The sequence below is a fragment of the Phodopus roborovskii genome, unplaced genomic scaffold (genome assembly GCF_943737965.1).
Source record: "Phodopus roborovskii unplaced genomic scaffold, PHOROB, whole genome shotgun sequence".
In the NCBI taxonomy this organism is placed as follows: Eukaryota; Metazoa; Chordata; class Mammalia; order Rodentia; family Cricetidae; genus Phodopus; species Phodopus roborovskii.
Window position 1 is genome coordinate 20,906,803 of NW_026126416.1, and position 23,521 is coordinate 20,930,323.

At 39.7% G+C, this 23,521-nt stretch overlaps 1 protein-coding gene across 1 annotated transcript; it reads left to right on the forward strand.

The window, feature by feature from the left end:
- Positions 1–18,988: 18,988 nt before the first annotated feature.
- Positions 18,989–19,834, forward strand: LOC127221396 (ATP synthase F(0) complex subunit B1, mitochondrial-like). Its single transcript, XM_051183317.1, is given in 2 exon segments — positions 18,989–19,198; positions 19,201–19,834. Coding segments are annotated over 2 exon segments (768 nt in total). The 5' UTR covers positions 18,989–19,029; the 3' UTR covers positions 19,800–19,834.
- The last annotated feature ends 3,687 nt before the right edge of the window (positions 19,835–23,521 follow it).

Sequence of the window (23,521 nt, forward strand, 5' to 3'; positions counted from 1 at the left end):
GTGTGGGAATGCTTAACTTATACAGCTTATAGGAAGGATTTGTGTTGAACCATGAGCTTTAGAGGGTTCTGTGCACTGTCCCAGCTCTGCTGCTTCTCACTCTAGTGAGGAAGAGCATCGTGGTGACAGAAAATATTCATCTCATAGTAGACAGTAGACAGGAAGGCAAGTGAAGAGCAAGGGGGGATAGTGAGAGCGAGAGGGGCGGGGGACAGTGGGGGAAGGGAAAAAAGAGAGCAAGATACAGCCCCCAAGGATATGGCCAAGAGCCTTACCTCCTCCATTCAGACCTCATCTCTTAAAGTTTTCAGACCCTCCCATCATAGTGGCCCCAGTTGACAACCAACCAGACAGACACTGTGTGAGCCACTTTGAGAAACATTACACATGCAAATCATTACAGATAATGTTTAATAATGCGAACAACCACACATAAATCAGGTGTGTGTGTCTATGTGTGTGTTTATGTATGTGCTATAATATGTATTGATGTGAACAGTAGGTATGAATTAGCTAGGCAATTTAAAGTAAAAAGACTCCAAAGAAGCCAGGTGGTGGTGCATGCCTTTAATCTCAGCACTTGGGAGGCAGAGACAGGGCAGGCAGATCTCTGTGAGTTTAAGGCCAGTCTGGTCTGAGAGTGAGTTCCAGGACAGGCTACACAGAGAAACCCTGTCTGAAAAATCAAGAACAAAACAAAACAAAAAAGACTCCAAAGAAGAGTAACCTGTTTCTTTCCTGGCTAAAAGCTGGAGTGTCCTTGTACCTACTGGCAGTTCCATCCTTGCCGGAGGCCAGAGATGCCAGAAGGGAGCTCTGTTACCTTTTCTTCTAAGTAGTACTCCTTTCCAAGAAGCCACACTGAGGGTGTGACTGAAACTGCAAGCACTTGGGCACCTGGAATGGGAACTGGACTTCCCAGCACATTCGCTGTTTGTGCTGCCATCCAGTAGAGCTTTATTAATTCCAAGGCATTGAGTTCAAAGAGCATCTACTCCAGGGGACCCCTGCCCCTGGACAAGAGCTCCAACTCCTTTCCCTCTTTTTAAAGGACCCTCTCATAAAATTGTTCCTTCTAAAACTCACCTTCTGTGTTCCATAGATTTCATTCTGCAGATTCATAAAACAAGAACCTGTAAGCCACTTGGGTAGCTTTGGTGGCCATTGGTGTTGGAGATTTTCTAGCCTGGCTAAGATCCTGCTGCCCTTGAGCCCCACACAGACACTATATTAGCTATAAAACTGTTGGCCAGTGGCTTGGGCTTCTTATTGGCTATATCTGTCTCGGTCTTAATTATTAACCCATTACTATTCATCTATGTATTTCCATGTGGTCTTGACTTACTGGGGAATGTCTGGTGTATCCTCCTCTCCTGGGCTCTATCTGACGACTCTGTCTGCCTACCTTTCCCTGAATTCTCCTCATCTCCTAGAACCACCTCCCTGGCCAATCAGTGTTTTATTTATCAACCAATAAGAGAAACATATATACAGAAGGACAACCCCCATCACACTGCATTTCTAGGATCCTAGCTAGCCTTTCAAGATGACCATAAGATCTAAGAGAGGCCCCATCGCCCTCAGAGATAACCCAATATTTACCTATCAGTATGATAATGTCTAAAGAAATAGCGTGTAAAAATATAAAATAAATGCTAAGAGTGATCATCTCTGAGAAAATAGTATAGGTAACTTCATTGTCTATAAGGAGTAATGTTTTTTTCCTGCTGACCTGGGCCCAGCGCAGCGCTAGGCCCAATTAACATACAGATATTCTGTATTAGATATAACATACAGGTACTAGTTTCTTATCGGCTAGCTCTGTCTTAATTATTAACCCATTTCTATTAATCTAAGTACTTCCACTTGGTCTCATCTTACCGGAGAGTGGGCCCAGACCTCTGTTACCTCCAGTCTCTACATGCTGACTCCTCCCTACTACTTCCTCAAATCCTCCTTGTCTCCTAGTCCCACCTATCTTGCTTTCCTATTGGCCAACAGTGCTTTATTCATTAACCAGTGAGAGAAACATATTTACAGAATGACATCTCCCATCAATTGTCTCATCTCAAATTCTTTGAGTTTTCTAAAATCCCTGTAAGAAACTTAGGCTACCTTTTAGATTAAAAAATATATTGAAACCATAGAACAAATGCTCAAATATTGAGAAGAGGGGTTTCTGTTAGTCTTTAAAAGCAAAGATGGACTAAATAAAAATATTTTGTCATTCTAAGATGACAAAACTGAAATGAATTGTACATGACTGGTATCACACGGAACTCCGGTCTAAGTGGGTTTTAGAAACATTGTTTCCTAATGTGATTTCTGTTGCTATGATAAACAACTGACCAAAACCAGCCCACAGGAGGAAAGGATTAACTTGGCTCATTATCACTGGAAATAAAGGCATGAATCTGGAAGCAGGAACTGAAGCAGAGACCATGGAGGAACATGACTTACTGATTGCTCAGCCAGCACCTTTACTTACTGGTCCTCAGCCACGACCAACTGCCCACAATGGGCTGGACCCTCCTACATCAATTAACAATCAATAAAATGCCCCCACAGACATGGCCACAGGCCAATCTCATGCAGGCAGTTCCTCAATTGACAGTCTCCCAATTATGTGTAGGTTTGTATCAAGCTGACAAAAACTAAACAGATCACCCTGTAACTGCTTATTATTATTTTTAACTTCATATATTGGTATTGGCTATAAAGCAATGGCTACTTCCTCAGGTAAAATTCCTTCTAGTCAAGAGTAAAGAATCTCTGGCCTGAGGTGGGACCTAACACTCCTTTTGAACAAGGTCAGTGGCCTTGCTAAGGGACCATTACTAAGAACAGAAGTTCACCTTCACATGCTAAATAGGTGGAATAATTATTCCTTCACTAAGATACTATTCTTTAAGCCTAGCAGCTATGAGATTTGGCTTGGGCTTCCCATCTTTCTGAATTTTATATATATACATTCATATATATATATGAATATATTTGTTGTTGTTTCTTTATCTTTCTATTGGATCTTGGTCAGAACAAAAGTATGCTTTTTCTGATACTTTGGGCTTTCTTGCTCTTTCTCAATGCACCCCTTCACTATCATACATGTCTGCCATGAGTCTGGCCTCCATGCAAGTAACTCAAATAGTGTAGCTTTTTATGTCTTTCCTTCATCCTCCTCCTGTAGGAAGTTGTTGAGACTTAGAGCTTGCCTGTTGGTTTGTTTGTTTTTCTTTTAAACTCTGATGAAATTGTCCTTGAGCTTCTGTTTGAATCCACTCTTAATTATTTTATTAATGAGATCAAGATTCCTAAAAGAAGACCCTGATTTCCAAGGTATCAATACAATTCCTTAACCATGAGCAGAAATGTGTATTCCTGGGGCAATAGGTACATGCCAGAATCACATGAAACACACTGGTGCATATGATCCCTAGCTGCTTCAATAGCTGTTGGGTACAGAACTATCTCTTAGCAACAATGCTTAGTATTTCCTTCTAGAGAAATTAAGCATTTTAAAATGTATGTCACACATGCATTTCTTAATCTCAGGAGGAAAATAACTAAAAAATTGAATTATAGAATTTGCTGTCAAAGAGGTATTTGTTTTTCTCCAAAGAACAGAGGAGAAAAGTCAAACACTGGATAAGCAAGATGAAACAAGGTGTAAATGCCAAGCAGAGAAGCCCAGGGCAAAAGAGGGCAAGTCCCATAAAAGAAAAAAGGATAAGAATCAAACAGACATGTGGTGTGATCAACAGCTATCAAGCTGGAAAGGAAATCCCAGAGGGGCTTGTGCAAAGGATGCAACCTACAAGACAGAATTCCCAGCCTTTGATAAGGACAGTTTTCCCAGTGGCTTCCTCTTGTCTTAGTCATTTTCTGTCAGGAAGCTCCTCCTCTGTGAGAATGCAGCAGGCCCTTAAGCAAGGTTCTCTTTGAGCTGATTTGACTCCCAGGGAGTCCCCCAGCTTTGCCTGTGTTACTACGAGAGAGCCCCCAATCCACTCTAAGTCTGACTTAGTTTCCTCCTGGGTAACCCATATGGTTTATTAATGAGCGCTCATCTACTTAATCACTTGGTTTGCTCAAGGTCTTATTGTTTGCATTTTTAAAGTTCCAAAAGTTTTATGAACAGAAATCAGAGTGTGAAAGGAAGGTTTCTCAGGTAGTGTCTATAATGCCAATTTAACTCAGACTGTAGGAGGCATGCTTCCACTGAAGACAGTGAACGGATATCCTACTGAGCTCATAAAGAAAATGCAAGAGCAGGCCTGCTTTTGAACAAGCAAGGACACCCTCAAACCTGTTGGAAACGAGGTGGCCATTTGACAGTGTTGCAGCTATTAGAGGTGGTTGGTTATTCTGCAATGTCACATCCAGACAACTCTTCATAGGTCATGACCACCTTTCAATGGACCAGCTTGATCAAAAGCCATGTGTCAAAACCTCAGAAATTGGAAGACATAGCCTCTCTAATGCTAATAGCTGACTGGCCCTCAACCTCACCTCCACCCAATTTCTGTTCAGCCTGAGCTGTATTAACCATGTAAGCCTTGAGACAACACAAAATTCCACCTGAAAATTACATCAGCCCTGTATACCAGAGGCCCGTGCAAGCAGTCACCATTTTGAATAAAAGCACACATACCACAATGAGAGTGTTTCACTTTGATCCCTCATCACCATCACCACCACTTTTCTTCAGTGCCATGATGCTCATATTTATTTATCTAGGAGAAGGTATCTAGATCTTCGCCTTTCCCTTACATTAGAAACTTGAAAAACAATTTGATTTTTTCCAAGACTTGTCCTTAAAGAAGAGACCAGAAGGGATGAATTTCATACCTAGGAGTTTATTTCCTACTACATTTTAGTGTGCTTGATATATGTCCCAAAAGACAGTAATTGAAAATAAAGAAAAATTAGGAGGTGGTATAAAATCTTTGTTTCATAGGAAGGAATTCTCAACCAGAATTTCTAAAAATCTGTGTCTCCATCTACTGGCAACCTCCAGTAGTGCTATCTGTTTTCCTGTAATAGCATGGCTGCCAACCCATAGGCCCATACCAAACAAGCTCTAGGACGAACATCGAAGTGCACTTGACAAGAGAGGCCTGAGCTACTTTTCTGGCACAAAATCAATCACGTTTTTTTTACAGCCTTACTTTCGTAGAGGCTTCTCCAGGTGCAATGGTTACCCACTGATCTTCCTTTTGCTTTTTTTCCCAAATTTTTAAAATCTTTGGAGATATAGATACTATATCTGTATCATTTCCACACCTCCTTCTCCTCAATACAATCCCTCCCATGTTCTCTCCCCCAAATTTATGACGTCTTCTATAATTATTCATACACACACACTCACACACATGCACAGACACACACACACACACACATACACGCACATGCACACACTCCTGCTTAGCCCATTTAGTGTTGCTTATATGTATATTTGTTTAGGGAACTGACCAGAGAGCCCAACCTTGTAGAAAACTGATTGATTCTATCCCTCATGTTAATAACCATTAATTGCCTGGGGCTCTTCATTTTGGGATGAAACCTTGTGAGATTTCCCCATCCACACTGGCATGTCTAGTGCTATTGTTTTGTGGGGTCCTTGTTTAGGGGGCCATACTGTTGATATTTCACATGTACAGTTTCCTTGTCAAATGTATAAGACACTGTCTCACAGCACACAACATGATCCCCGGTTTGTACAATCCTCTAAAAGGTTTCCTGAGTTTTAAGTATAGAGGAATTGGAATAATCGTTAATTAGGATTGGGCACTCCACAATCAGTTGCTCTCTATATTTGAACTAGTTGGGACTTTCTGTAATGCTCTTTGTGACAGAAAGAAAATCTTTGTTGAGGGGTGAGAGTCGTATATACTGTGGGCATATGGATAAAGTATTTAGAATGCAGTTAGAACCTATACTTATTTGGGAAAGTGTAGTAGAAGGTTCACTTCTAGGGTCTTTGACCTCACCCATCACTGGTAGTTGGTTAGGTTTACAGTACCAGGCATGAATTTCCTCCTTTCAAATAGGCCCTAAGTCCAATTAGACATCCATTGGTGGCCCCCGAGCTATAAGTGTCAATACTGCACCACTGGTGATATCTTAGTAAGCTTCAAAGCTGGGTAAAACTATCAATTGCTTTTTCTCCCTTGGCAGATTGCATAGCGCCTTCAGATACTGTGAGAGCCAGTCCTCAGGGAAAAGGTTTTGGCTCAGTTCCAGCTCAGGTCCTCCAAGTTCTGTGTCTGAACTGTGTGGTGTCTTCAGCAATAGGGCCTTAAAAAGATGTGAGAGGCAGCCAAGGGAAATGGCAATAGCCTGCATTGTTTTGGGTTCTCCTCAACTCTGACCAGCAACTCAAAGGAAGGTTGGAATGCCTGGTTCTAGGGGTTTTGTTGGATATTCTAGGGTGCTTGTGCGAAACATTATCACTAAACAGCATACCTTCACATACATATTGTATACATTATTTAGGTATATATGGTGAATTTATATTTACACTTATATCATATAAATATACATATTTTAAATAAATATAAAATGTTTTCCTATTGCCTTGTATTACGTATTCCCCTTCCACCCATATATATATATATATATATATATATATATATATATATATATATATATATATATCTTGCTTCCTTCCTAGTTAAATTTCCTCCTGTTTCCCCATTTCCTGTTCTTACCTCCGTGTCCTTAGAAAACTAGTTCTACCTAGTTTACCATTGTATAAAACTGAGTTTTGTTTTGAGCACTGGACATATTCACTCTGTCCTCAATTGGGACATTGAGACAACTGGCCCTCCAAGGCCAGTAGCTCTTTGCATATTTTCCACTCAGTGATAAAAAGAGCAAGAAAAGTTCTTGTTCTAATGGAGATTGTTATAAATAGCTGCAAAACTGAAGTAATTATCTCTGTTGCTGTAGCAATCACCTTCAAGAGATTATAAGAAAAACAGTTTCCTATATTTTATATTTCTTGATAAATAGTCCCTGAGCTTTTGGGAGGTACAATGATCAGGAATTTCTCATATCCCTGAGAGGGTAAGAACCTGGATCCAAGTGCCCTTTGACAGTAGAGTAGAGGTAAGTGAGGAGAAAGGGAATCAGAAAACAGAAAAGAGAAGTCCTTGGCAGATGTCTGGAGGTGACCATGGCCTAAGAAGGGAGTTGTTGGAGTTGCTTTGAGTTTAGTATTTTGATTATCACACACATCTGGAACTTTTAGATGTATTCAATTTTTATTTTTGAACGTGTGTGTGTGTGTGTGTGTGTGTGTGTGTGTGTGTGTAATGCCTAACACAAGCTAATTTGGGGATTGTTTAGAGTACTGTTGATGTTTTGCTTTGTGTCCAATGATGGAGTCAAGCAGATGGCTTCAGGCATATGAAGTCCTACAGGTTTATATAAAGCAGGCACTCTACCTGTCATCTGAGCTCTGTCCCAAGGACCTGCATCTCAAAATTTTGGTCATAAAAATAATTTATCCTGGACAGTCATAAGCAAACATGAGTAATTTTCATTGTGGAAAATGGCTGCAAAGTTACTCAAGAGCAAAAATAAATTTTATCATCGGAGTGGAGAAAGTACATGCCACTTTCTGAAAATCCAGTTGTTATTCTACTCACTCAAAAAAATCACCCTCGCTATTATTTCATTTAGGAATTTTTCATGGTTTTTATAAGTAAACTCTGCTCATAGTTTTCCCTTCTCAAGCTACTAAGTGTTTTGATTAAAATGATGATAGTTTCATTAAATGAATGTGTGAACTTTCCTCTTATTTTATAGTTGAATTATTTATACAATTTGTTGAAAAAGCTGAAAAATTCACTGTAAAACCACTGGCTTCTTCTTTCATACATTTACATAATAATCTATTCAGGTTTTCTACTTCCTTTGTGGTCAGTTTTGGTTGATATTTTGCTAGAATATCATGGATTTCCACTAGGTTACTGCCAGAGAATTATGCAAAGTAAATCCTTATCATGTTTTGGCTGTATTCTAGATTCATTTATAAGTATATTTTATTTCTTCCTCTTTTTCCTTATTCTTGGAAAAATAGCTTGTTTTGTAAGTTCACATAGAAGAACTTATTCTTATTTTTTTAAATCCTGCCTACTCTATTTTTGTATTTGCTCTATTTAATCTCAGATTTTATCTTTACTAACATATTTCCTCCTCTTTATAGTTTGGTGTTATATTGCTTCTTTGCTTGAGGCTTCCAACATTCCTCCATCCCTCCTGGCAATATGAATCTGCTAGCAGTTTCTCTTCAGTCTCCCTTATTCCCTAGTCATCAGACACATACTCAAACCCCTCCCGCCATCCCAATACATTTCTTGCAGAGTTCAGAAGGTGGGTCACCATCTTTTTCTCCACCACAGTCCCTTGCAATCAACATTTCCTTGCTCTCTGAATGATCCTTTCGCTGTCTGGTGACTCCAATCGTGTGATTGTCTAGCATCCTGTATTGTTTCGCTCTACCCCAGTTTCCTGTACCTCTTGTCACACACTCAGATATGTCATTACCAATACAGGCATTGTCTTTTAAACACAGGTCCTTCATTAGACAAGGTGAGGGTCACACTGTTGTCATGATTGCTTTCATTATTTCTCTCAGTTTCCCAGCATCTACAACTCTCCACAGTTGTCTGAGAAAAGCTCAAACTGTAGACTCACTCCTGCCCATGCCATGGCTGCTCTTATCGTATGGGAAATGCCCATTAACAGAGCTCCAATAATCCTTTGGTGTTGCTCAGCTGTCATAATCAAGACTACACTTCCTGCTCTTATGATGCCCAACCTCTCCCTTCACCTCATTCAAGCTGGAGCTCCATTTCCATTTTATTGAGAGGACAAACAAATCATAAACAAACCTAAGCCCTTCAACAGCACTGGCCAGCTTCATGTCGTAAGGGACTCAGTCCAGTCTAAAATTAAGACTTTCATCAGCATCACCCCGTCTTCTTTCCAGAAGCTGCTGCTCCCTTCTGCATTTCCTAATTCATAGATTAAAGTCCCCTCAAGATAGAGTATATCACCAATAGCAACGAAAGACTTCCATATTCCCTTCCAACCTCTCCAAGTTTTGCTGCTCCTTTTTGTAGCAAGAGTCCTCAAAGTGATAACGCCATTTGTATTTGTTTGTTTTGGATTTTCCCCTTAGTCATCCACTTCCTTCTCCATTCAAATTATGCTTTTTTGTGTGTGTGTCTGCTTGAATCACTCCTTTTCAGTTAAGTGACATTTTATTGCACCCAGCCCCATCCTCATCAGCTTTCACTATGGCTTCTTACTCTTTCCTCATAAATGCCCTTCCTGGATAGTGAGATCAACAACTAACTTATCCACCATCATGGAGTCCTCATCTAGTACCTGTTGGAAACAGAAGCAAACACCCATAACTAAACACTGAGTTGAATTAGAATCCAGAGCAGAGAGAGAGGACAAGACCAGGTTGCAGAAACACATAGAGACAGCTGACCTGAACAAGGAGGAACTAACGGGCCCCCCAGACTGATAGCTGGGAATCCAGCATTGGATTGACTCAGGCCCCCCTGAATATGGGTCTCAGTTAGAAGGCCTGAGCAATCTAAGGGACCTCAGACAGTGGAACCAGGATGTATTCCTGGTGCACAAAAGGACCATGCGGACATATCCCCCATGGAAGGATACTCCCTTAATCTAGAGACAGGAGAGAAGTCCTAGTCCCTACTTCAAATGACTTAACAGATTTACATGACTCCAACTGGATGGCATTGCCCTACATGTGGAATTGGGGTGGAGCGATGGGAGGGGAGGGTGGCCAGGGTGCATGTGAGGGGGGGAGAGAGAGTAAAAGGGAGGGAGAAAGGGAGGGAGGGAGAGGGACTGGGATCAACATGTAAAATAAAAATAAATAAATAAAATAGTTTTTCCTTTCATTTCAGTATATTTTGTCTCAATATTTCACGACTCCTGGTATATAAAAAAAAAATGTAAACTTAACTTTTCTCTTCCAATAAAGTTAGTCTTGACTTCAGTACTTGTTTTCTAATGATAGAAAATATACTTGTCCTTACACAAAACACTTTATTGACCTGAGTCCCTTTCTGTTTCTCCACTGTTTATCATTAGGTGATAGAGGAGTTCTGGATTCCAGGTTCCTAGTTCTCTCATCCCTATCTGAACTAGACATTATTAAATTCTTTTGTACCTCAAGCTTCCTGGGTATCCTGAAAAAAACTGCTAGATTCCTTCTTAGAATGCAGAAAAATGGGAAGAAAACAAATCATATAAGTGATAGCTGTCAAAACAGTTGCACAACTTTTGTGATTTGCAAGGCTTTTGTGTGTGTGTGTGTATTCAGTTAGAATATCAAGAGTGGGGCCACTGTTCTGATTTGAAGCCTACTCCACAGGAGGAAATGCATGCCTGGTACTACATCTGGCCACAAACCCATTGTTGGGGAGTTCCCAAGCCCCAGGAGCAAATATACTACTATTATTTTGCTAAACAGATATAGTATCAAACTGTCCTCTAAATCAGTGCCTCTGTTTATAGCCATAGATAGTGCAGCTCTCAGGACTCTTTGGAGAAATCCCATTGCTCAAGGGACAGCAGCTAAGGAAGGAACTGAAAAAAATTTCTGTCACATCCCCTCCCAAAGGTTCAGGGACCATTCTGGAAAAATGATCATAACCAGAATTTTTTGTCTTGTTTTTCATTGTGTGATGCTTTAGAGGATGGGTAGAGGGTTTTGTATCTTTGTTAGCTTGAGACAGTGTCTCACTGTGTAACCCTGGCTGGCTTGGAACTTGAGATGTGGACTAGGCTACTAGGCTGGCCTCCAATGCACAGGGTCCACCTCTTCTGCCTCCCAGATTCTGTGATTAAAGGTGTGTACCTGTCATTAATGGTTCACACCTTTAATCCCAGTACTTGGGAGGCAGGTGGATCTCTGTGAAGTAGAGGCTAGCCTGGTCTACAAAGCAAGTTCCAGGATAGCCAAGGCTGTTAACACAGAGAAACCCTGTCTTGAAAAATGAACAAACATAAAAATGTATATGCCACCATGTCCTGTTATTTTAAATCAAACTCAAATTATCATATTTAAAGCAAATAAGACTTATTTACAGTTGTGACAGCTGGAGCAAGGCCTGTACACATTCAAGCCAGACAAAATTCCAGCAGAGAAGGGAAGTAGATGCAAAGTCCCACTGCTAACCAAGAGGGAATTTGAAATTAATGCCTGCTAGAAGAGGTAACATCAATTTTCCTTTCCAATAGAACAACATTGAGTCTATCAACACACTCCAGGGCAGGCCCCAAGCCCTGAAGCAGCTGGACAACACAAAACTGAATCCATAGTTTTTGTGCAGTTTTTATTTTGTTTTTGTTGTTGTTCTGAATTTGTTTGGTTGATTTGGTTTTAGAAGAGGTTTAGGAAAAGAAAAATACTATAAAGTTGCATGAGTAGCGATATGGGAAAGATTAAGGAGGAGTTGGGAGAGGGGAAGAAAAAAAAGAATTACTTACGCCTTCCTTAAATGGTGAGTCAGTTTCAGAGATGATGGCAACAGAACTTGCCACCAATGCTACTAAACATCAAAAGAAAATGCAGCTGCTAAAGTGAAGGCGGTGATCCAGTGGCCTGGCAGATTAACTGGAGGCTGTGATCTAGTGGCCTGGCAGATTAACTCCAAGTCTACTCGTAGTCATCTACCAAGACATCCAGCCTCGTCAGAACACAGATAAGATTAAACAAGGAATGTTGCTTTCAAACCATAATTCAACAAGAACCGTGCATGTCACAGAGACTTCTCAATGTGTCATTTCCAGGATATGTTTTTAAGCCAAATAGGAATTTCAAAAATTGAAAAATAAAGTATTGAACAAACAAAAAATGTCTACCTTGCAGACCAGGTACAGCTGAAGAAAGACTTAATGAATTAGAAAAATAGATCTTAGGAAACCATCCATAATGTTATAGGAGATATGAAAAAAGAGGAAAAGAAAATTTATACCCTTACAGTTATATTTTTAGAAAAAGATTACAAATTAACTTTAAAAATTCTATTTAAGAAACTAGCTGGAGAGAACTATAGTAAATGCAAGAAAGTAAAAAAATGGAAATAACAAGGATCAAAAACAGAAAGAGCAATTAATCCACAAAGAAATCTTAGAGATAATAAATCTAGATGCTAGTTTGGGAAGGAAACATTTAGTGTGGTTAAAAATTGAATTACTTCTTGAGCTTAAGAAAGTATAATTTCTTTTTTGCAGATAAGATGCAAAAATAAATTAAATATTTGCCAAATTTTAATTATTTGTTTCACATATGTACATGAGTTTTTAATTTCATATACTTGCATGTCAGTTTGTTAAAAAAAAATAATAAAGCATGTATAAGCTTGCTGATATCTCTGGGTTCCAGGTACCTTCTTTAGTGCTACAGTTATTAGCATTCTTATAATTTTATTTAAGTTCAGGTACAGAAAAATTTAAAACCATTTTAGGCTATAATTCTGTCATATTTTAGAATAAAAGTTCTCACTAGAAAATAAAGCCATTTCTCCATCTTACTCAATTTCATTTGTCCTCTATAAGCCCTACACACTACAAAGAAACACCATGAGGTCATTGTTACAGGGGGTTAGGTAGGTCACCTTTGTATCTTGTTAGTGGCCAATCTGACCAAGGAAAGAAGACAGATACTTCAGCACTGCTAACAATCACCAACCTTTATTTCTTAAAAAAGATTAACTTTATGTGTGTGTGTGGCCTCCATGTGTATATGTCCACCATCTGTATGCCTGGTGCCTACATAGACCAGAAGATGGTGTCAAATCTCCTCAAACTGGTGTTAGAGAAAAATTGTGATTCATCATGTGGGTGTGGGGAATTAAACCAAGGTCCTCTGCAAAAGCAGTAAGCACTCTTAACCAATGAGTTATTTCTCCAGCTCATCTAACCTTCTATTTTTCAAAATGAAAATGTCTGTGTACATTGATTGCACTGTGTGTGTTGTGTGTGTGCATATCCTCAGTTCTGAAGTTTCCCTGTGAGCTGTTTTTAGCCAATATAATATTCCAGGCATGGCATTGTGTCTACTCCAAGCCTTGACTTCAAGGGGCCTTAAAATTTCCACAATCACTGGGCCCTTTGCATTCACGATGAGAAGGAAGTCTGATTTGCCTGCTAGAAGAGGCCACAGGGAGCAAGGCAAGCTCCAGCTGATTACAGATGCTAAAGAAACCTAGATAAAAACCATCTGTACCAATCAACTAGCCATCAAAAAGGAAAACCAGTACCTACTACTAGATGCATTGCAGTCTTGGGATTATCTCCAGCATTATAACTTCAATAAATATTTCAAAACATTTACTTCACAAAGTGAGTTCACTCTTCACAAAACTCATTCCTACATTTTCAATGTTTTAGTTTCAGTTTTGTTGGAATAAGATCTTTCTTTATTGAAAGTTTTGTGAGTTTTCAGGGGAAGTAATTTTTCTTCCTGCTTCTTTAGCAGGCATTGTGTAAGGACTTAAATTAAGGACCGTGGTTGCTGGACAGTCACCTCTATCATCTACATTCTCAGACTTCAGATGGCCACAAAGACAAATATAGCTGCCTTCTTGCTGTGTGGATAGGTAGAGTCAAATATGAACTTAGGGACCCTGCTGCCACACACCACCAACATTCCTTGGAGCAATAAAAGGCAGGCTGCACCAATGTGAGCTGGGAGAAAAAAAGAACTTAGTCTTGTAGAATGAGAATAGCCCAATGGACATCATATAATTTTCTATTTCCTCATGAAGCAACTGTGCACGATATTAGGGACAACTAGGATTTTCCACACTGGGAAATGAAAAGAATGATGGTGAACAGAATGTTCAGAAAGGAAACTCAAAGCAGAAGGTTGCATTTATTCAGCATTGCTCCTCCCATGCCAATTACTGCTTTGATATTTCACACTCAACTGCTGTAAAGTATCTAAGCAGGACATTCAGCAAAACAGAAAAGGTTGGAGTAGAGTGGAAACCAACTATGTAAATTACTTTCTATACCTTTATGGACACATTTACTGGAAAAAATTAGAAAATAGTGGGCAAGCAAAGGGGATATCAAAGTTTCCCACAGTCTGATTTATTTCATATAAGTATATTTTTCTAAATACATCTCTTTATAAGTGTACTGATAGTAATTGTATGTCATCAACATTGAGCAATATTCTGCATGCTCATTGCTTTTCACTTAACACTATAGCACAAATCCAGCCTTATTGCTTAGGAAACAAGATCTTCTGTAGATCTTGTCTCCCCACCTTTCAATGTGAGAATATAACCTGAATTTATATCAGTTTTCTCCAAACAGTGTGTGTGTGTGTGTGTGTGTGTGTGTGTGTGTGTGTGTGTGGGTGGGTGTGGGTGTGGGTGTGTTTAATGACACTAATTAAAGAAGAGGTCATCTTGAGAGCTTGTTTGAAGGTTCTAGGAAGGGAGTGCAGCAGCTACTCATATACCCTTGACCAGTCCTCCCCTACTTGGGGAACGTTGTCCTCTTCTACAACTTCAGGAGGGACACACATAGAGTAGTAATAGAGGAAGGGGACACCTGCCTCGCCAGCCAGATCAGCCCAATCCACCCTGATGATCTATGGGGTGATAGATGCCACATATCCAGATTACCCTCATATCCAAAGACTCTTTGCAATGGACAATTGCAAGTAAAAATATATGGACAAAAGGGTTTACCACGGGACTCGCCATGTTACACTACCGCGTCTATGATGAGATTTACCCTGTTTATATTTTCTTTTTCCCTTCTCTTAAATTTATTTTTGGTAGGGGTGCAAGGGCAGAAGGCTGATACTAAGGGATGTGGAAATCAATGGGATCAAGATGCATGATGTAAAAGACACAAAAAAAATAAATAAAAGAAAATTTAAAAAAGAAAAGGTCATGTTTTCAAAGAGAACGGAAGTACACAGGGGAGTTGGAGCAGGGAGAGAAAGGATAAATAAAAATTATATAAATACAGTACTCAGGTATGAAATTTTCAAAACATTTGAACTAAGATTGAGGTAAGATATAGATAAGCCCTCGTCTTCATCTCCTTTCCATTGTTAAATATTTCACTCTTTCATCTAATGATGCAATAAGCAAACATCCTTTCAGCTGAACTGTTGACAACATCTGTGATCTTCAAAGAGGAAATCACCTCATATTTTTCATTTTACAACCACATTTAACAGCATTTATAAGACAATCCTTCTTTCCCAAGGCTAGACTATGTTCATCCTTGCCAACCATATTGGTATTGCTATGTGAGTTCCAGTCAGCTCTCGTTGATCCCTCTGCTTTTTATTGACCTCATTTCCCTGAGTTCTCTACATTTTGTAAGGGAACCCTGTAAATTAGAAACACAGGCAAATTTCCTCTGAGTACTTCTCACCCGGTCCCAGCAATCTTTCTCTCCCAAAGACTAATATCAGTCCTTTTTCCCACAAACAGATGAGAAAAAAATAATGATCTGATTTATCAGTAAACCAACTCATCCTAAGTTTAAGTTACTTGGGAAGTTTAATGTGTTACCTCATCAAGGTTGCAGATTACCTGAGGAAAAATATGAAACTATAGCTTTAAATGATAAAAAAAAAAAAAAAATAGACCTAAATGGGAAAGTCAGGGTGAAAGAGGAGTTGCTGGAATGCTTACTTGAAAAATGACATGTGTTATGTTAATTACAAATGGCAAGTTCTGTCAACATGCACACTATGATGAGTGTTTGTGCATGAGTTGGAAACAGATATTCTTTGATTTTATAAATGTGGGCTAATTCTGCAAAGATACACGAGCAACAAGAAACACCAGCTGATTCCAGAAAGGAGAGCTAATCTAATGAGAAGACCAGAATGAGGAAAAGATGTCCTTGAGGTACAAAATGCACTGTGTGTTTATAATTACCTATTTAATCATAAGAGAGATAGAAAAGCTTTGTATGGCTCAGTGTGTACTACACGAGGCCAACTTTTAAAAATGAAATCTACAAGTGAAGTTTATGAAATGGCACCCTACTTGTTTCACTTAAGAGACAAATCCTACAGAGATTTGAAAGAGATTTTTATGACAAGTTATGTCAGCCACTCATTATGCACCCCAGAGGAAGAGCATCACTGAACTTATAAAAGAAATGAACAAATCAAGCTTAGTATAGAAGGTGAGGGCTTTCTGGAAGCCAACAAGAGGATCAGGGGGATAAAGTCCATTTATTCAGACATGAAAGTCACAACTCTCTCAGTCCAATGATTAAAATAAAATTATTTTCTTGTTTCCCATCACTAGTACCAACAATCCCTATGTGTTGGAATGAAGAGCAAGACCAGAGACAAATCAGCTTATTGTCCCATAGATAACGATCAGTGTAAAAGAAGGGTGCATTCACAAGATCAATGTTCAGCCCCCGAGACCGTTTATTTCACACTTCTGTCATCTCTGGCTGCCTTTCCAGCAATCTGTCAACAACTTCTGTCTGCCAAAGACACACATTTAGCATCCAAAAGTAAATGATAAAGGATCCAGCTCTCTACCTACGAAGGCTATGTTTGACTCCAAAACTGAATCCATACATTCACACACACATAAAAACAAATTGAACCACTTTTAATATGCAAATTTTTGAAGATGGCCACTGATATCTTGTATATCTTGCACATTTTCTCAGTAAAAGAAAAAAAGAACTCACTCTGACACTTCTTTGACTATTACACCTATTGATGTAGCTTGGGGCAGAGAGAGGTGGATAAGAAATGCCATGACAGAAAATGTTGGCTAACGGAAAAAAATAAAGCAACTTAACCCCCATCCTAAGGGGAGTTAAGACCAGTCAGTGCTGAGTTACAGTTACAGATTTCAGAAGAGAAAGATCAAGGAAAGTATTTCTGGACCAGTCATTGGTTGGCCACTCCCACAGTCTCTGCATCACCTTTACCCCCAGTACATCCCATAGGCCTGACAGACTGTAGCTGGGTTGGTGTCCCAATCCCTCCATTGGTAGCCTTGCCTGGTCACAGGAGATGGCCAGTTCAGGCTATGTATCCCCTTTTGCTTGTAGATTCCTTGGAGTTTGCCTTGCTCCAAGTTTCTATCTGACCCTGAAATGAATACCTTTCCATTCAGCTCTTTCAGGACACCCCTACCCACCCACTCCTGAGACCCATGACATGAGAGTGAGCCCAGCAATGACACTTCCTAAGGTGCCAGGACCCTGAGGCTGAAGGCCCAGAGACCTGAATAGAAGTAACTGAACACAACTAGAGAGGGGAAAATGTCAGTGTAATGATGTCTAATGATATACTGCTATACTCATTGACTGGTGCCTAGCCCAATAGTCAGCAGAGAGGCTTCATCCAGCAACTGATGGAAATGGGAAGATCCACAGCTAAATATTACACAGAATTTGGGGAATCCTGCAGAAGACAGGGAGAAAGGACTGTAGGAGCCAGAGGGGTCAAGGACACCACAAGAAAACCCACAGAATCAACCAACCTTAACTCATAGGAGCTCACAGAGACTGAACTGACAACCAGTGAGCCTGCATGGGACTGTTCTAAGCCCTCTGCATATATCTGACAGTTGTGTAGCTTGGTCTTTTTGTAGAACTTCTAACAGTGGGAGTAGGGGCTGTCCCTGACTCTTTTCTGACTTTGGGACCCTACTCCTCATACTCAGTTCCCTTGCCCAGCCTTAATATATGGGGAAGTGCTTAGTCATAGGTAAATTGATGAGCCATGTTTTGTCAATATCCATGGGAGGTCTGCCCTTTTTTTTTTTTTTTTTTTTTTTTTTTTTTTTTTTTTTTTGACTAAAAACAAGGGAGGAGTGGATAGATAGGGGAGTCCAGATCAGAGGTGGGAGGGAGGAACTTGGAGGAGAGGAAGAAGGGGAAACTACAGTAGGGATGTTAAATAAAGAAAGATATACAGAAGAGGGAAAAAAGAAAGGCAAGTCTTTCTACAGAGGACACACTGATCTTGAGAAAAGGTGAAGAGTTAGAACAAGAATTGTAGGTGGCATTTACCTGCTGTGGTGACCCCAAGCCTCTATGCATTCACCTACATTCACCTACTCCTCAGGTCTCCTTCCCTACTAGGAATCTCAATAACTAATCCATGCAGGCTATAATTCCCAGGCTCAGTCAGCAAAATACAGGAGAGACAGGGCCCTGTGTTTGAGAGCATCAGCTTCTATTGCAGAGGACCAGAGTTCAGTTCCCAGGACCCACTTTCCATGGATTACAACCACCTATACCTCCAGTTCTAGGGCATCCAGTTAAAGCTTCTGGTTTTCAAGGGCACCTACATTCACACCACACACACACACACACACACACACACACACACACACTCACACGATATTTTTAAATCTTTGGAGCAGTAAAGTGGTCTCAGTGGTTAAGAACATTTGCTGTTCTTTCAGAGGACAGGAACTCAGTTCCCAGGACCCATGCCAGGTGGTGTTACACAAAAATTAAAAGACTCAGAGACAGATATTGGGGTTTAAATTTCAAGCTTGAAGGTCAGAAAAACAAAGCAGCCAGTCACTAGCTCTTACTCTATCTGAGACTGAAAAGCGATCCTGGCTCCACCAAACCTCAGACTGCTGCCTCTCTTCAGTATGGCTAGAGAATCCTGAAACTTCCTATTCTCAATGTGGCTAGAAAATGAATGACAACTCTGAGACTCTGTTCCTGTCTTAAATCTCTCTCATGAGTTCTGAGATTAAAGGTGTGAGCTCTAATTCTCTTATAAACTGATTCACTCTAATGTAGCCATGGGTGGTCTTGGACTAACAGAGATCCATCTGCCTTTATCTCCTGAGTCATGGGATTAAAGGTGTGTGCCACCACCTCTTGACCTCTAGCTTGTGGCTGACTTTGCTTCTGAACCTTCAGGCAAGCTTTAATAAATCATAAATAGGGCGGTCACAGGGGACACGAAGACCACTGCCTGGATCTTAGCAGGCCATGCTGTCCCGGGTGGTACTTTCTGCCGCCGCCACAGCGGCCCCCTGTCTGAAGAACGCGGGCGTCCTGGGGCCAGGGGTATTACAGGCAACAAGGGTCTTTCACACAGGGCAACCAAGTCTTGCCCCTCTACTACCTCTTCCTGAATATGGAGGAAAAGTACGCTTTGGCTGATCCCTGAAGAATTTTTCCAGTACCTTTACCCTAAAACTGGTGTAACAGGACCCTACATGCTTGGAACTGGGCTTACCTTATATTTTCTGTCCAAAGAAATATATGTGATTACCCCAGAGACCTTCTCTACCATATCAGTAGTAGGGTTGATGGTCTATGTGATTAAGAAATATGGTGCTTCTATTGGACAATTTCTTGATAAACTTAATGAGGAAAAAATTGCACAACTAGAAGAAGTAAAGCAATCATCCATCAAACAAATACAGGATGCAACTGACATGGAGAAGGCACAGCAGGCTCTGGTTCAGAAGCGCCACTATCTTTTTGATGTTCAGAGGAATAATATTGCCTTGGCCTTGGAAGTCACATACCGGGATCAGCTACATAGAGCGTATAAGGAGGTAAAGAATCCTCTGGACTACCATATTTCTGTACAGGATATGATGTGTCGAAAGGAGGAAGAGCACATGATAGACTGGGTGGAGAAGCATGTGGTACAGAGCATTTCTGCACAGCAGGAAAAGGAGACCATTGCCAAGTGCATTGTAGATCTAAAGCTGCTAGCAAAGAAGGCTCAAGCTCAGCCAGTTATGTGAATGTATCTATCTCAGTTGAAATGGCCAGAGAGAGTTAAGTGGGAACTAGTCCATGTGAAGAACTCTTCCTGTATTTCTGTCTATTGAAATTACAGTGTACCTTTCCTAAGAAATGATCGAGATTCATTTAGTGACTTAACCCTATTGACCAGTCAGGTATTTCTGATCTTTGCTATATATCTGGAATTGGCTAGTGATCACTTTTGAGTAAGTAATTTGCAGCAAGTTGCTGCCCAACTAAAATTATCAAGTTATAATTTAAACTTGTAATTAGTTATACCATCTTGCAATAAAATGACATTTGAAACAAAAAAATCATAAATAATATATCACCACAAGATAGTTCATAATCACCTGTAAATTCAGCCCCAGAGGATCTGATTTCCTCTTCTGGCTTCTTCAGGTACCAAAAACATGTGCACATAAACACACAGGGACATACATACCTACACATAAATAAATGATAAAGTAAATCTTTTTTAGAAAGATTCAAAAAACAATACTGAAAGCTAAGAGTTGTATCTGAACAGCAGTCAGCATTCACCTCAGTAAGTAAACAATATCTAAAAAAATTTCACTTAGTTTGTATGGTGGCAGAAAGCAGCAGTAGGCAGGAATGCTCAAGAGCTGGAGAAGGAGCATCTTCCTGAATTGTATCACCAACACAGCTGAATATGGTTCCAGTTTTCACCAAATGAACTCAACAGAATTCCATTTTACATGAGTTGATTCCTCTAGGCTGACTCTTCATTCTCTCTCTCTCTGTCTCTCTTTCTCCCTCTCTCTCTCTCTGTCTCTCTTTCTCTCTCTCTCTCTCTCTCCATAAGAGATGGTAAGAACTGCCTGCTGTTGTTCATCTCTGCAGGCTTCATTGGACCCCATTTATCTTCTTAGTTTATCCATCACATGTCTACAATGTCTTGCTCTCATCTTCTGAGTCAGCACAGTCCATAGGTTTTAAGTTCTCGAGACGTTTTCTGCTGAGACACTAAGAAAGTAATAGTCCATCTGAGCTTCTTATCAGGTATGGCAGTGAATGCCTATAATCTCCACACTAGGAATGCGGAGATACAAAGAAGTTCCAAGTTCAAGGTCAGTCTGGTCTACATAATGAGTTCTAGACCAACTAGAACTACATAGCAAGGTACTCTCTGAAGGAATCAAACTATAGTAGATTAGATAGACAGGTGATGATAATAGTAGATAGATAGATAGATGATAGATAGATAGATAGATAGATAGATGTAGATAATGATGATAGATGGATAGAGATAATATAGATGATAAATGGTAAGATAGATGATATATATGTATAGATGATAGATAGATAGATATAATAGATGGATAATGGATAGTTAGAGGTAGATATAGATGGTATATGAATAGATAGAATGATAGATAGATGGTATATATATATATGTATATATGTTATATATATATATATATATATATATATATATATATACAGAAATGGTGATAGGTAGATAGATGTAGCTATAGATGATAGGTGGCTAGATATAGGTGGATATAGACAGTAAATAGGAAAATAGATGACATATATAGATGACAGATAGATATAGATAATAGATGAATAATGGATAGAGGTAGATATAGATGATAGATGAACAGATAGAAAGGTGATAGATTATATAGAGATGATGATGATAGATGATAGATAGATAGATAGATAGATAGATAGATAGATAGATAGATAGATAGATAGATATTCTCAAGGACAAGAATGCCCTTTGAATTGTTTAACTGCTATGCCTAAAGAATCAACACATCATCAACATAAAAGTTGGTACTGAAATACTCACTAACTGAAATGCTTCAGATAGCAAAATCTAGAAAACCACTTACATGTGTAACATATACACATGTACAAGATTGGTTGAATAGTTATTGGAAATTTATTGCTAGTACATAAAAACATGAACTGCACAGCATAAAAAGGAAGAGAGGGGGAAGAGGATGTTACAGAGGAAAGAAAGAAATTAGCAAGCAGTTAATAGTGCCCTCATTTTCAAGCCAAACAGTACTTATTTGTGTGACCTTGTGGCCTAAAATGGTAACCAATACCCTTCATAATAGAGGAGTGATTATAGTGAATAATGCTCAACAAGATATTTAATGTCCTGTCCCTAGTATGAGGAAGAACGGGCCTTGAAAGACCTTATTTGTCAAAGGGTCTTTCTGTGATGTGGATGTACTATTAGGAAATAGAGGAAAAGCCCAGCTAATTCTGGCCAACCAGAACTCAGAGAAAGAGCAAGGCGCAGCTGCTAAAATCTGGCCTTGGCCTTGCACTGTGTACACTTCCCTGACATGGGGATAAGCTCTCTGTATCACAGCCCATGTTATTAGTGACAAACGTGTTTATGAAGGCGGGCCAGCTGGCTGGTGATCACAAATCTAAAGTGTACTGAAGAATGCCCCTCTCCTATTCATCCTTTTCCTTTCTGTATCAAAAGTCATACCACCACTTAGTACCCCATATATACCTATATATACAACTATAATCTTTCAATAAGAGGAGCCTGGACAGCTAAACTACTAAGAAGATGAGGCATGAAGTCACATTAAGACCTTGGCCCTTCTGAAATGTGGGAATAAAACATAAGGATCATGTTTATACCGCATCTGTTTCCTGTTTCCATTGTTTACTCTTAAGCAGTAAACACACTTGGCGGGTGGTGATGTAGCCCACAGAAGAATCTCTAAGAATTAGGACACCATTTCTATAAAGCTTCAGAGCTGTACTGATATGGATCCTGAAACACAGCTTGGCATGCTTTCCCACAGAGACCATAGTTCCTTGTGCTTGCGAAAATGCGAGCAGTTGGGTTATAGATCTGTGCTCTAATATCAGCAGAGTTAAATAGGAAAATTATTGCTAAACATCACATCTCCAGTTATTCTACAGAAATGTGTTTTTCTTTGCTTCTTCTTGATAATAAACAATCATCCCTGCTTCCCAAATGCATCCAATGTTTCTTCTTTGTCATCTTCATTTCTCATCAGGCGATGTGCCAGTCAGTGTGTATTGGCACCATTTGGAACTTTTCTCAAAGCTGCAGAGCAATTGGTTGCTGGCCACATGCAGTATTCCTAAAGCCATGAATGTCCCTGCTGCAGCTCAAGACCATTTCACTCCTGACTGAGCTCACACCACCTTTCAGAACCATCATGGCTGCCAAAAGGCCACCAGCTTTGAGGTGGGCCAAGAGCCCTGACCTCACAAATCCTCCATTGACCCTTTTGTGAACTAAGCTGTTTACCACTTCACCTACATAATATAAAGCATTATTTTCTCTGATGCAAAATGGTCTTACCATGTGGAAAATTGAATGCCAAACACCAAATAGCTCTTTCTCTAAAAGATTGTTCAAGAAGGATATGATAATCAATTACACGTCAGCTGTGGTTTTGATGGTGCAATTGCCTTCTTTAAGCATTAGGTTTTTTTGGGTTTTTTTTTTTTTGGATCATAGTAATAAAATATATTTTGTGAGTATGTATGGATTCACTGAAAGGCTTTATGCAAAGACCTTCATTCAGAGTCTATAGTGCAGTAATGTTAGCAAACATCCTTAGTAGTAATGTGATGAGCAACCTACATTTATTGGGTACCTACTATGTACAAACCACTTAAACACATAGACATGAATATTAGGCATGGACCCTAACCCACAGATACTTTAAAAGAATACTGTGTGCAT